This window comes from Budorcas taxicolor, chromosome 11 (assembly GCF_023091745.1).
Source record: "Budorcas taxicolor isolate Tak-1 chromosome 11, Takin1.1, whole genome shotgun sequence".
Taxonomy (NCBI): domain Eukaryota; kingdom Metazoa; phylum Chordata; class Mammalia; order Artiodactyla; family Bovidae; genus Budorcas; species Budorcas taxicolor.
Window position 1 is genome coordinate 41,353,026 of NC_068920.1, and position 14,480 is coordinate 41,367,505.

Consider the following 14,480-nt stretch of genomic DNA (forward strand, 5'->3'; position numbering starts at 1 on the left):
TGGTGCCACTGAACTGTCCTCTAAATCATCTTATTGGTTAAATTACTCCAAGACGAGCTGATATGTTTTGGGTTGCATACAGACAGATGAATTTATATCTTTTTGCCCTTACCCACTTCTAGTAAAGCCAGCCACTTAGGACGGTTGGACGTGTCATGTCATCGATCTCTTTATTCCAGATGAATACCATCTGAAACACTGTGCCAAGACCAAAGTGACAGAGAGGTGTTCTTCAGCATCCCCTTCTGCCCAGAGACCTTCTTGTACACGTAAGCCTGTATCTTGAACTGAACCTGATGTGGGGACTTTTCATGGCTCAGAAAAGGGGAAATAAGTCTCTCAAACAATAAGTAAACTTCATCAGAAAGATCGAGACTTTGTAGGCTCTACAAAGCTTTACTAACTTGTGAGTTTTATGGTGTTCCCTGGAGAAAAGCAGGTGGTTTGGCAGTTATTTTGGATATTGGCTATTTGTGGTAATGGTTTTGAGGGGTTTCATATTTCTAAAGAGAGATCCTAAAAAGCTAGTTCCTAAGAGAGTTTGACAAAGTGATGCATCATTTTAAACTAATTTTCTAGGAGTTCACTGGTCACTGAATATACCATTTAACTTGATCTTGCAGGTTACCAGCTCTCTCCATGGGGGTAATCTTAATACTTTGGCGGGTAATCTTAATCACTTAATATTTAATAACTGGGAAGGTTAGTATGCTGACAGAGTAAAGCAGTACTGATAGAATTTAGAAATAGCTTTTCAGTTCAATTCAGTCGCTCAGTTGTGTCCGACTCTTTGCGACCCCATGAATCGCAGCACGCCAGGCCTCCCTGTCCATCACCATCTCCCGAAGTTCATTCAGACTCACGTCCATCGAGTCAGTGATGATATCCAGCCATCTCATCCTCTGTCGTCCTCTTCTCCTCCTGCCCCCAATCCCTCCCAGCATCAGAGACTTTTCCAATGAGTCAACTCTTCGCACGAGGTGGCCAAAGTACTGGAGCTTCAGCTTTAGCATCATTCCCTCCAAAGAAATCCCAGGGTTGATCTCCAGATATGCAAATATCTAACTTAAAAAAGCTTTGCAAAGAATGACTTTTTTCTGTTCTATATGGTGATAGGGGAATATTTTTAAATTTCACGATTATACTTGAAATGGCATGGAAGCATTTCAAATGCTTGGATTACACGGATCTCAGTGTCATAGCTCACTAACTGTTGGAAGCAAAAGATCGAGCTTCTAGGCACCTTTACTTGTGGTCCCAGCAAGCCTGGAGGTGTTTATTCCGAAACACTCAAGAGGCTTCATTTGTCCTCCTGAGAGTTTATGTGGCACTCCCTGTGTCCTGCCGAGGCGAAAGACATCTCAGGAGCTCACCAGTCAGTCACGCTGGCACAGCCTAGTCAGTCCTTCTCCTGGTGTGCTTTTCAGAGATGTCGGGGACTGCATGGGAAATCAGCGCCAGGTATGTGAGCCCAGTATTTGCATTAAACTGTCACTTCTATTCAAAATGTATATGTGTGTTTATGTAGTCTTTTTGACAGGTAGAATTTATGTGTGTGTGCATGTATACACATAAGTAGCCTCATTTTAAAACATTGTCTTCTAAGGGTTTTAAATGTATAATACCATTTCATCATTCCAACAGCCTAAAAGATAGTAGAATTAGGACTATCCTAAATAAATAAACATTAAAAGAATATCTTAAATGAACCAAATTTCACTGACACTATTTCCTGTTAAGTCACCAGTTGACATTCTACTGTCTTTGATAGTTGGAGTCAGATGACTGGCCTGAACCCCAGTTTAATCAGTTATGAAAATGACTGGTTTTTTAGTAAATATTTAGTAGTAACACTTGAAAGTTCCTAGCACTATGCCTAAAACAGAGAACATGCTCCCCAAAGCAAACACGGGTTTTTTTGTTTAAATCATTGTCATCCTCGTAGAACACAGAAGTAGAAATGGCACGGCTAGTGTGCCCTTCTGAAAGGTGCAGAGGAGATCCAGTCTGACATGTGACTATGAGGCAGAGACCCAGACCCACTGATTGTCTTTCTTTGTAGCCTTCAGAGAATTCCCTGCTGTTTTCATGTCTATATTCACGTGTACAAAGTGGGTAATAATGTGCTCTTTATAGTTTCAGAGTATCTTGAGCTCCATGACCGCTGGACTCCTTTCCTGCCCCACATTTCTGCCCCCGTGTGGGCAAACAGGCCCATGTTGAGGACCATTTTACTTCCGGTGGTGGTGGCACTACTGACCACATATGGGAAGTGAGGCTTAGATGCAAAAAGGGTATGGTAAAAAGATGAAAAGCTACAGAAATTGTGGGTTGCAAAAAGTGACTGCCAAAAGCTTTTCCAGGAATGAGAGCTTAGAGAAGTTGGAAGCTCTAGATTGAAAGAATGCAAGATATAGTACATCGCAAACTGGCTTTAATTGCAAGTTTCCAGCTTGAGGATCAAGAAAGGACCTTTACCTAGAAAGGTTCCTATTCCTGCTTTCACTGATTCCTAAATCCTAAACTTCAGCTAGCAGTCACTGACCTCTCTTAAAATATGTCTTGTACCCATGTGAAAATTTAATTTCAAGTATCTGGGTGAAAGGATTCATAATTCAACAAAATCATTTGGTGATGATACTTTAAGTTGTAGTCCTGGTCCGTTCTCTCAGTCCATCTTAGTAGGACCTGCCTCCCTTTAGTTTTTCAAGATAAATGAGAATTTATACTGTTTTTCTACAACCTTCTAAGAATTTAACTGTGAAATCACTGTTCCCAGGTTATTTCAGCATCCAACCCTTACACTCTTTTCTTCCAACCTAAACTGAGAATTTTTCTCTATTTCTCCTTTGTGGAAAGAAAAATACTATAATATTATATGAACAAACTCTCTGAGGCCCTTTCTAATTTTGGTAGCAGTGTTTCTCACAATTGCTTGGAAGAATTTTGTCACTGTCTCCACGTTAATGTTGAGACAGCTTCTGTGTACACCCATACTTCTTTTAGGGGTCAAGGTCTAGAGAAGGAAACCTTTTCACACTTGGATAGATCTAGGCCCAGGGAGCTCCTGGTGATTCAGGGTATGGTAGGAAGTGTCAAATCCCTCCTCTTCCTTATTTCTTTGACTCTCTCTGAACTGTTTTCTCCTTCAGAGACAAATTTTGAACCTTGACCCACTTTCCCCAAGATATTTTGTGTTTCCTGGTCTACCTACCCCCCAGATAGACCAAGGGACTGTGTTTTAATAATTTTGTATCTCCCTTAGTGAATTACAATGGCCTTTGCTTATTTGGAGCTCATCATAAAAGATGGATGAGTGAATGGACAGATGAGTGAAATGATGGTCTGAAGAGAGAACAGCCTTCCAATGGACGAAGTCCAATCTTAATCTCTCTGGTCAGGTTTAGGCCCCTGAACTTGGGATATCCTGAACTGGATCAGTTCAGTTCAGTCACTCAGTCGTGTCCGACTCTTTGCGACCCCATGAATCGCAGCACGCCAGGCCTCCCTGTCCATCACCAACTCCCGGAGTCCAACCAAACCCACGTCCATCAAGTCGGTGATGCCATCCAACTGTCTCATCCTCTGTCGTCCCCTTCTCCTCCTGCCCTCAATCTTTCCCAGCATCAGGGTCTTTTCAAATGAGTCAGCTCTTCGCATCAGGTGGCCAAAGTATTGGGGTTTCAGTTTCAACATCAGTCCTTCCAGGGAACACCCAGGACTGATTTCCTTTAGGGTGGACTGGTTGGATCTCCTTGCAGTCCAAGGGACTCTCAAGAGTCTTCTCCAACACTGCAGTTCAAAAGCATCAGTTCTTTGGCACTCAGCTTTCTTTATAGTCCAACTCTCACGTCCATACATGACCACTGGAAAAACATGGATATTAAACAGTATATAGATCACTGCAGAGCCATAAAAATGATATGGTTGCTTCATTATTAGTATCCAGCATTAATCATTGATTCCCCTGGAATCTCAGGCAAAATCATGCCCAGGTCACCTCATGAGCAGTATCTATTTTAAAATGAATATTTTCAGTGGGTAATTATATACCAGATGTTTTGAAGAATCCTTGGGCACTGAGAGAGTATGAAGCTTAGCTCCTCGCATCATGCTGGAGCCATTATGGGAGCTGACTCTGAATCTTTGGTTGTAGCGCACAGACTCTGTACTCGTGGTGTGTGAGTTCAGTAGTTGCAGCATATGGTCTTAGCTGCTCAGTGGCATGTGGGATCTTAGTTCCCCAACCAGGGATCAAACCCTCATCCCCTGTGTTGAAAAGCAGATTTTTAACCACTGGACCACAAGGGAAGTCCTGACAAGTTTCTTACTTTGGGGGTATTTTTTGTTTTGTTTTGTTTTGTTTAAATCCAAGAAAGCATTGTCTAATTCTTGGGCTTTGGAGTTGGCCTTGTTAGAGAAAATCCTTCTTCATGGGTGAAGTCAGATTTTACTGGTATGGCTATTTTATGAGCAATTAAACTGATAACATTTAAGGTAGGCTACAGTTGATAGTCAATAGATAGGTTTTTTAATGACAGGAATTATAAATATGAAACTATCCCCTCATAGAGGTGGCACTGAATTATCACTATCCATTCAGGAAGCTTTTGACTGAAAAATTACAGGCACCAGAAATAACCACTTAGAAAACAAGATTTGAAGAACCCAAAAATAGCCGAATTATTTGGAGATTAAGACACGGCTATTACTGAGATGATTATGAATTCCCAGAGACGCAGCCTAACTTTTCTGATAAAAGTGCCTTTGTTAGTGGTATGCTGCTGTACAGTTTCAGACACATTTTTATGATACATCTTTATGCATGGCCATCAATTAGGAAAAGAGTCTAGACATCTTGTTTTCAAATTTGGAAGAACTGTTTTCTCATTGGATAACAGCTTCACATGCTGTCATGAAATATGTCAGGTTCCCACACAGACTGTAGTTGCCTGCATTCTTAGTGGGGAACCTTTCTCTTGCCCCGTTAAGAAATTCATTCCCAGCAGATAGTATTTTGTGCTATAAGGCTAAATAAAATCACTGGTCACCTGCGGTATAAAGATGCAGCTTCATATTACCTCACTGAAGGAGAAGTCGTCTTTCTTTTTATGCCAAAGAAAAGCAGACATCCACAGGGATGCTGCAATTCTGCTTTGAGAGACATAAAAGAATTCTCAGGATTGGACTAACTTGGTGGCTCAGTGGTAAAGAATCTGCCTGCCAATCGAGCCAATCAACAGGTTTGATCCGTGGGTTGAGAAGATCCCCTGGAGGAAGAAATGGCAACCCCCTGAAGTATTCTTGCCTGGGAAATCCCATGGATCGAGGAGCCTGGCCGGCTACATGGGGTTGCAAAGAATCAGACACGACTTAGAAACTAAACAACTAAAGGGTAGTAACAAAGGAAGAGTAGCACAAATGAGCATGTCCTGACGTCCTGCTGCCAGCTAAAAGGATGGTGGTTCCTCTCCAGAGGCAGACGGAGAGAAGACTGGGAAGGAAGACAGAAGAAATCACCCTCCCATGTGTAATTAGGAAACCCACTTCTCTGCAGCCTCTTTTTCCTGAGGGCTGTGTTTGGTCTGCCTCTTCTCACTGGGCAGGGAAATCAATTCCCCTGATGAACAAGGAAGAATCAAGTTCATGAGTAATTCTCATATTTTATTCAGAAGAAATCATTTTCCAGTTAATTAATTAAGCAGCTATAGTTTTGAACTCCTGGTATGTGGTTAGTGTCATGTTAGACACAGGAAAAGAGAGGAAGGAAAAAAATGAACATCTGCTGAGTACCGGCACCTCTCACAGGAATGGGCACACTGAGAGCCAGTCTTTATTTGCACCTCTGCCAACTACCAGTACCAATGCCTGAGACTAGAAAGAGAGCTTGAAGTTCAGTTGTAGGGAGGGCAACAGTAACTCCCTCTTTAGATAAATGGTAAGTTTACCTCATTGATTGCAAGTGCTTTTGGAATTCAGAGGGAACTGTATGGCTGGATTCATCAAGAGTCTCCCTCAGTGATTCTTGTGCGTCTTGGTGCTCTCCTAGGCCTGGTGGGAAGGCCTCCTGCCCTCAACCCCACGTTGTGTGCAGAACCTCCTATCACAAACACTGCTCAGGCCCCCTTCACCGCCACGCCCTGAGCCAAAAGGCAGGCACTAACGGATGAGTAAGCAGATGTGGTCTATGCAGACAATGGCCTGTTGTTCAGCCCATGAAGGAATGAAGTGCTGATTCTTGCTACCACATGGGCAAACCTTGGAAACATGCTAAGTGAAATAAACCAGACACGAAAGGACAGATATTACATGGCTTCACTTTTGTGAAATAGCTCAAAAAGACAAATTCACAGAGACAGAAAGTGGATTTGAAGTTTCCAGGGGTGGAGGAGAGGGAAAATTATTGTTTAATGGGTACAGACCTTTTGTTCGGAGTGATGAAAACTTTGGGGAAACAGTGGTGATAGTTGTTTAGTTTTGTAAACATAATGCCACTGAATTATGCACTTAAAATGGTTACAGTGGCGAATGTTTTGTTACATATATATATATTTCTTTTTCACTGTCCTCACCCCCCAAAAAAGCAGCTGCTGCCAAATGACATGAAGGTCTATGGATTGTGCTGTAGCCAGAGTCTTAGGTGGGTGTTATGTAAGTCTGAGTTGGAGGAGGATTTGAGCTGCATAAGTTTTTAAGTAAGAGAAAAGGCAGATTCGCTCATCAAATCCTTCTTCTCTTTATGTTCTAATTCAAGATTCAGTATATACTCATAAACTGACACAGTGTCCACAGTGGTTGCATGTGCTGGCTGAAAAAGAGTATGACTGGGGCTTCCTGGGCAGCTCGCGGTAAAGAGTTCACCTGCCAACACAGGAGGCATAGATTTGATCCCTGGTCTGGGAAGACCCAATCGCCATGGCACAGCTAAGCCCTTGCACCACAGCTATCGGGCCTGTGCTCTAGAGCCTGGAAGCTGCAGCTACGAAGCCTAGTGCCCTAGAGCCTGTACAAATAAATAAACTTTAAAACAGTATGACTCATATTACTCTTAAATTTGCTGGTATATATGTCTTATAGATCCAGATAATAAATGCATGAAACATATTAGTTTTTTCTGTATATTAGCAACTAATTAGATTGGCATTAAATATTCAAATTGCAAATATATGTATTTTAATAAAATATATAATATGATTCCATTAAATTTTCAAAAAAACTAAAATAGAAATTTTAATTTTATTTAAATACTTTAGAAACATATCAAGGGCAAGGCCCATCATAATGGTATTCACACAACTGGTAAAGGAAAAGATATACAGGCTAGAATTTGGAGAAAATGCCAGTGGTGTTTTTTTTATGCTTTGTACAATGCAAAGTTTTTCGAATTTGTTACTAAAAGTTGTGGTCACAACTCTGTCAAAAACAGTGACATTCTTTGGAACAATTTGAAGGTTACTTATGATTTTTTTCTGGATGTACCCAAAGAAAGAACATCTTGATGAAATGGATATCAAATTTGACCTTGCAATCACTGTCAAACATATGGTGGGAATGCTGACTAAGAACAGGTGAAGTGATTTGACTTAATTTTGAGAAGGTATAAGATGAACCATAAAGAGACCAACACAAGTTTCTCAGATCAAGAATAAATCAAGGTCTTTGGAGGAAAATAAAATCAATTTTAAATTGCACTGTCCACAAGTTTCTCGGTATGAACTGTTGACTACTATGAATAATGCTAGCCAAAGCTTATCCAAAAGTTATATCTAAATTTGGCTGATTCACTTATTTTAAAAAGAAGTGAATCAGCCAAAAAAAAAAAAAAAAGTTATTTTTTAAGAGAAAATTGTTTTCTAAATCAAAAGCAAATTTGAACAAAGGAATAAAAATACTCGCCTAATTATGAAGGAGAATTTTCACAAATCATCTTAAAACTGATTTCTGTAGAAAATATTTTCTGTTTATTATAGATCAGGGTTATTATTACAAGAAAATCATTTCAATGAATCTCTTATTTGTTTTGTTGTTATTTCTAGAAAAGTTATGTAAATTCTCTGGGGTGAGGAAGGGGATAAGCATTGTCTGAAAAAGCTTCTCACTTAATTTTAACTTGGGGAACAGTGTTTATTCATTTGACATATAAGCTACATAGGGTAAGCAGTTGTGTCCAGCAGGTCATGTAGTGGAGAAACTTTGGAAGAAGCTGTCAGATTGGGAAGCAGGGAGAGAAGCACATAAAAATTAGAAACTAATGTGAAAGGTTGGGAAAGAGGAGAAGTGAGACTTCACTGAGGTCAGGATCTAGGAGAAAAGAGTCAGGAGGGAGGAGAGGAAGAGAGGTTCAGCAGACAGGGGAGAGATGAGCCGTGGCCACAGGCACTCAGAAGCCAATGGGGGCGTAGGCCCAGCTGCAGAAAGGATCCGCGTTCACAGTGGAGGGAGGTGTAGGCTTTGGCCCAGAATTGCAACAACAGTCTTCTTCCTCTGTAACACTTTTAAGACCTCTAGTATGTGTCGCCCAGGTGCACTCTAAAAGGGCTGTGCCAGGTTACTCTACCACTGGCAGTTCATGAGAGTTCAGGTTTTGCTGTGTTCATGCCAGTATTATTAAGTTTTAAACGTCATTGAAAGTTTAATAATTTGATGGTCTGCCAACATTTCTAAAACGTGGCATGGCACTAAAACGAAAACCATCCCTGTTTGTAAAATATTCCTTGGAGAATCCCAGTGCTGTCTGCCTTTGGTATAGTGGGAAGAACCCTTGCCCCCAGCCATGACAAGTCCATGAGCCTCTCTCCATCCGTAATGTGAGTCATAACAGGACTTTCTGAGTCCCAGAGCAGTTAAGAAGAATAAAGGAGATGATAAAACTAAACCTTTGTAATTGTAAGCTAGATAAATGTAAACTCAAGATAGTTGGTCTATATGTTAACTCACATGGTAAGACATAACCTTGAGTACCTACCTCATAAGATTGTGTGAGACTTAAATTAAGCTATATCACTTCTAACCCCAGTTTTTAAAATCAAAATTTGAAGTAGGGGATGGACTGAATAACCAATCCTACTTCAAATTTTGATTTTAAAAACTGGGGTTAGAGGTGATATATCTGGGGTATATGTATAGAAGTGATATAACTGGGGTTAGAAGTGAAATATCTAAGAATAGCCAGGAAAATTCTCAAAAAAAAAAAAAATTGGGGTTGCTGTTGTTGTTGTTGTGTCCCTCAGTCATGACCAACTCTTTGCGACCCCGTGCCCATGGACTAGAGCCCTGCCAGGCTCCTCTGTCTATGGCATTTCCCATGCAACAATACCAGAGTGGGTTGCCATTTTCTTCTCCAGGGATCTTATTGACCCAAACCTGCATCTCCTGTATTGCAGTTGGATTCTTTTACCTTTAAACCACCAGAGAAGCCCCTTATAATTGGGAGAAGGAGTATTAATTAGGTAGGCCAAATATTAAGACATAGCACAAAGCTTTAGTTACTCACAGTTCCATGTTGGTATATAAATAGATTGAGAATCCTCAAATGAACAAAAATATACCCAAATATGGATGGTGAATTTAACATACGATAAAAATAGAAAAATAATCTCCAAAATTATGTTTGTAACCAAATGAAAACAACCACCAAAAACACCTAATATATAAAGCAACAAGAAGGTATATTCTGTTATTACTTAAAAGGAGTAATCGAGGAAAGTATCTGTCTCTATCTATATGTGTTTATGTATGCGTATGCTTGTAGAGCTATTTCAAATCCTGAAAGATGATGCTGTGAAAGTGCTGCACTCAATATGCCAGCAAATCTGGAAAACTCAGCAGTGGCCACAGGTCTGGAAAAGGTCAGCTTTCATTCCAGTCCCAAAGAAAGGCAATGCCAAAGAATGCCCAAACTACCACACAATTGCACTCATCTCACATGCTAGTAAAGTAATGCTCAACATTCTCCAAGCCAGGCTCCAGCAATACGTGAACCATGAACTTCCTGATGTTCAAGCTGGTTTTCAAAAAGGCAGAGGAACCAGAGATCAAATTGGCAACATCCACTGGATCATGGAAAAAGCAAGAGAGTTCCAGAAAAACATCTATTTCTGCTTTATTGACCATGCCAAAGCCTTTGACTGTGTGGATCACAATAAACTGTGGAAAATTCTGAGAGAGATGGGAGTACCAGACCACCTGACCTGCCTCTTGAGAAATCTGTATGCAGGCCAGGAAGCAACAGTTAGAACTGAACATGGAAGAACAGACTGGTTCCAAATAGGAAAAGGAGTACATCAAGGCTGTATATTGTCACCCTGCTTATTTAACTTCTATGCAGAGTACATCATGAGAAACGCTGGACTGGAAGAAACACAAGCTGGAATCAAGATTGCCGGGAGAAATATCAATAACCTCAGATATGCAGATGACACCACCTTTATGGCAGAAAGTGAAGAGAAACTAAAAAAACCTCTTGATGAAAGTAAAAGAGGAGAGTGAAAAAGTTGGCTTAAAGCTCAACATTCAGAAAACGAAGATCATGGCATCCGGTCCCATCACTCCATGGGATATAGATGGGGAAACAGTGGAAACAGTGTCAGACTTTATTTTTGGGGGCTCCAAAATCACTGCATATGGTGATTGCAGCCGTGAAATTAAAAAACGCTTACTCCGTGGGTGAAAAGTTATGACCAACCTAGATAGCATATGCAAAAGCAGAGATATTACTTTGCCGACTGAGGTCCGTCTAGTCAAGGCTATGGTTTTCCCTGTGGTCATGTATGGATGTGAGAGTTGGACTGTGAAAAAGGCTGAGTGCCGAAGAATTGATGCTTTTGAACTATGGTGTTGGAGAAGACTCTTCAGAGTCCCTTGGACTGCAAGATCCAACCAGTCCATTCTGAAGGAGATCAACCCTGGGATTTCTTTGGAAGGAATGATGCTAAAGCTGAAACTCCAGTACTTTGGCCACCTCATACGAAGAGTTGACTCACTGGAAAAGACTTTGATGCTGGGAGGGATTGGGGGCAGGAGGAGAAGGGGACGACAGAGGATGAGATGGCTGGATGGCATCACTGACTCGATGGACATGAGTCTGAGTGAACTCCGGGAGTTGGTGATGGACAGGCAGGCCTGGCGTGCTGCGATTCATGGGGTTGCAAAGAGTCGGACACGACTGAGCGACTGAACTGAACTGAACTGATGCTTGTATATCATAGGCTTCCCTGGTGGCTCAGATGGTAAAGAATCTGCCTGCAGTGCCAGAGACCTGGGTTTGATCCCTGGGTCAGGAAGATCCCCTGGAGAAGGAAATGGCAACCCACTCCAGTATTCTTGTCTGGAGAATTCCATGGACAGAGGAGCCTGACAGGCTACACAGTCCATGAGGTCGGAAAGAGTCAGACACAAGTGAGCAACTAACACTGGACTGGACTGGATGCTTCTGTATGCAGAGAATCATCTGGAAGGTGACTGTAGTTGTTGACGAGTTCAGTGATGAGAGGGAGGCATACTAGTTAATGTCAACGTTTGCCATAGTTTGAAGTTTCAAACCAATTTCAAGTATTACCTATTTTAAAATATTTTAAAGAAAATAGAAGCTCAGAGTAAAAGCCGGGCCAGTGGGAACTTTTACAAATAAAGTATCTTGATGATTTTTTAAGGTTTTACTCAGGTATTTTAGTGCACTGCTATCTAATGTATCAGGAGATGTATAAACCTACCTTTTTGCAATCCAATTCTTTGCCCAGTCCCAGGCACAGAACTGACTTGTAGTGAAGAGTTTCTGGAGTGTGAAGGTAGCTTTCCTTGACTATCAAATGGGTCTAATTTAAGAAGCAGGATGGCCGAGTTGGCAGTCCTCTTAAATACTTTCCCCATAGTACCAAGGTGAAATATCAAACTTTTGGCAGCCAGGTGAGTTCCATGAATTCACGTGTACCATTTCTTTACCGTCTAGAATTGAGATCCACTGCCCCGTGCTTAGTTTTAAATTATCTCTCTGAAATTCTTGCTACATTTCTGCACTGGTTGAAATGAAGCCCTTTGAACACATAGGGAGTTGTTTAAATGTCTTGCCCTGGGAAGTCACTGCTGAACGCATTATGGCAGAGTTTTGTTTCTTGCTGCTCTTCCCAAGTCTCTTCTTTTTGGTCCTTCCTCACTGCCCACAGTCAGAGCCACTATGTCAGAGTTTATCTTCAAAAAAGTTAGAAACTAAGCAATTTTTCTCTTTTTTTAAAACTTAACATTGGAGAAAGCACAGTAAACATATATTACCAGTAATTGTATCAAATTGGGGATTTTGCTGATGAAGTCAGCATCTCAGAAAATGGAGACAGCCATATCTTGCATATGATCACCTTGAAAAATACCACCTCCCCCAAAAATAATGCCTGTTACAACCAAATATAAATCAGAATGTAATGATGTAACTGCTGACCTTTACCAGCTGTGATTGTTAATAGTAGTCGGGTCTGTAATAACTGATGGAATGATAGTGGTTTATGGCTGATAAGAGAATCACAGTAAGCCATTGCTTGCTCTCAAGGTTGGCAACAGTACTCATTATCTACTGTGTCATATCTGTGATGTCTGTAACAATCCCAGAACTCAGTGTCTTAAAACAACAGTTATCATTTGATGTCGCATAATTACTATGGGCCCGGAATTTGGGAGCAGTAGGGTTGAGCCTGGCTTTTGTGATTTCCCATGAGATTATAGTCAGCTGTCAGCCGGGTGCTGACTGAAGTCAGATGGTTCCTTCTAAGGTGGCTCACTTATTACATGGCTGTCACGGTTAGTGCTGGCCGTTGCCTGGAGATCTCAGTTCTCTGTGAGATTACATGTCCTCATTGCATGGCAACTGGCTTATTCCAGAGCTGGAAACCCAAAAGAGCATGGAGAAAATCACAAGGGCCTTCTGCACCCTACCTAAGGGTCATGCTGATAGCTTTACCAATCCTGATTCAGTGTGGGAGGAGCCATGCAAGGGCAGGAATACCAAGGGGCAAGAATTACCAGGGACTGTCTTGGAAGCTGGCTGCACAGCAACCCATGCAGGATACAGTCTTTGGGAAAAGAGCAGTTTGGACTCAGTTAAAAAACAAACAACAACAAAAACACGACACCAAGTCAGAAACTTCATCTCATCTCCAAAAGTATCAACACTGAAGATTAGGGCACATTGCTTCCAATAGCTGGTGATATTAAAGGAGGGCATTTCTGTAGCCAAGAATTGCTGAACAAGTTCCGTTTCCCCTCCACTAAATCTTAAGTGAACATTTTCATCACAGTGGATTTCTGTATGATGACTAATGAACGGTAGGGTAATCCAGCCATTGTTTTTAAAAATCCATTTTGACAAATAAAGCTGATAATGCTGCTGGAAGAGTTAGGACCTGTGTGCGTCTCCTCCACAGAGAGGAGGTTTCTGTTCTCCACGTCCAGCCCAAACCCCAAACCACGTCATCGGCCTAGCCTTCAGTTTCTTCTCTGTAGTAGGACCTTGGGTTGAGTCAACACAACTGGGATTTGGAATCTTGACTCCAGAAAGTCTGTGTTTTTTCAACCTCAGGCTCAGCCATTCTCTGATTTTAAAACTAGTAACATGTCAAGTTCTACTTTCAAAGGCACAGTTAGCAGTAAATGAGAGAATGTGCATAAGAGGCTTTGGCACAGTGACCTAACGAGAATCAGGGTGCAATCAATGAGGTGGTAATCAGAGTCATCCTAATCGTGCTGTCGTTCCACTGTCATACATCTGACCTTGACCTGTCCATCATACATCTGACCTTGACCTGTCCAGCTGTACTCCATGCTGACTTTGAGGCATGCTGAGTCTTCCAACCTGTTTTTTAAAAAGCAGAAGACAACTCGTTCTGACTTTTCTACCCTAGAGAAATGTTAATACATGTAAGTGAAAGAATGCATGAAAATTACTTAGAAAAAAGGAGAGAAGTACTTTTAAAAGGCCATTAGAATAAAATCTAGAAGAGGCTTGATGGCTTCAGTTAACAAGCTCTTTTGTGAACCTCAGAGGCCTCATATTTACAGTTAGAGTTTAAGGCTTTTTGCTGTTGTTCAGTCACTCAGTCATGTCTAGCTCTTTGTGACCCCATGGACTGCAGCACGCCAGTCTTCCCTGTCCGTCACTATCTCCTGGAGTTTGCTCAAACTCATGTCCATTGAGTCAGTGATGCCATGCTACCATCTCATCCTCTGTCGCCCCCTTTTCCTTTCTAAGGCTAGATGATCTTAAAGATCCCTTTCATCCATCATCTTAGTAATTTTGTATTTGATCTCAGAGCCACTCTATGGAATAAGAGCTCTCTTTGGACAGTTTACTTCCATGACTCAGCTTCCTCATGTAGAAAATGTGGCTAGTAGTAGTACCTTCTCATGGACTTGTTAGGGATTAAGTGAGTTAAAATATGTGAAAGCCCTTACAGCATTGCCTGGAATGCAATCAGAACTCCATAAGTCTTAGCAAT

At 41.3% G+C, this 14,480-nt stretch overlaps 1 protein-coding gene across 4 annotated transcripts in view; it reads left to right on the forward strand.

Annotated features, from left to right (window-relative positions):
• The window catches only part of SUPT3H (SPT3 homolog, SAGA and STAGA complex component), a 399,266-nt gene that overhangs the window by 332,236 nt on the left and 52,550 nt on the right, over window positions 1–14,480 (forward strand). The window contains exon 12 of one of the 4 annotated variants that reach the window (XM_052647811.1): window positions 180–238. The exons of the other annotated variants lie outside the window; for them this stretch is intronic. Coding sequence (XP_052503771.1) covers window positions 180–194 — 15 coding nt within the window. The 3' untranslated portion in view covers window positions 195–238. Of the gene's footprint in view, window positions 1–179; window positions 239–14,480 lie in introns of those variants that run through there. 4 annotated transcript variants of the gene reach the window in all.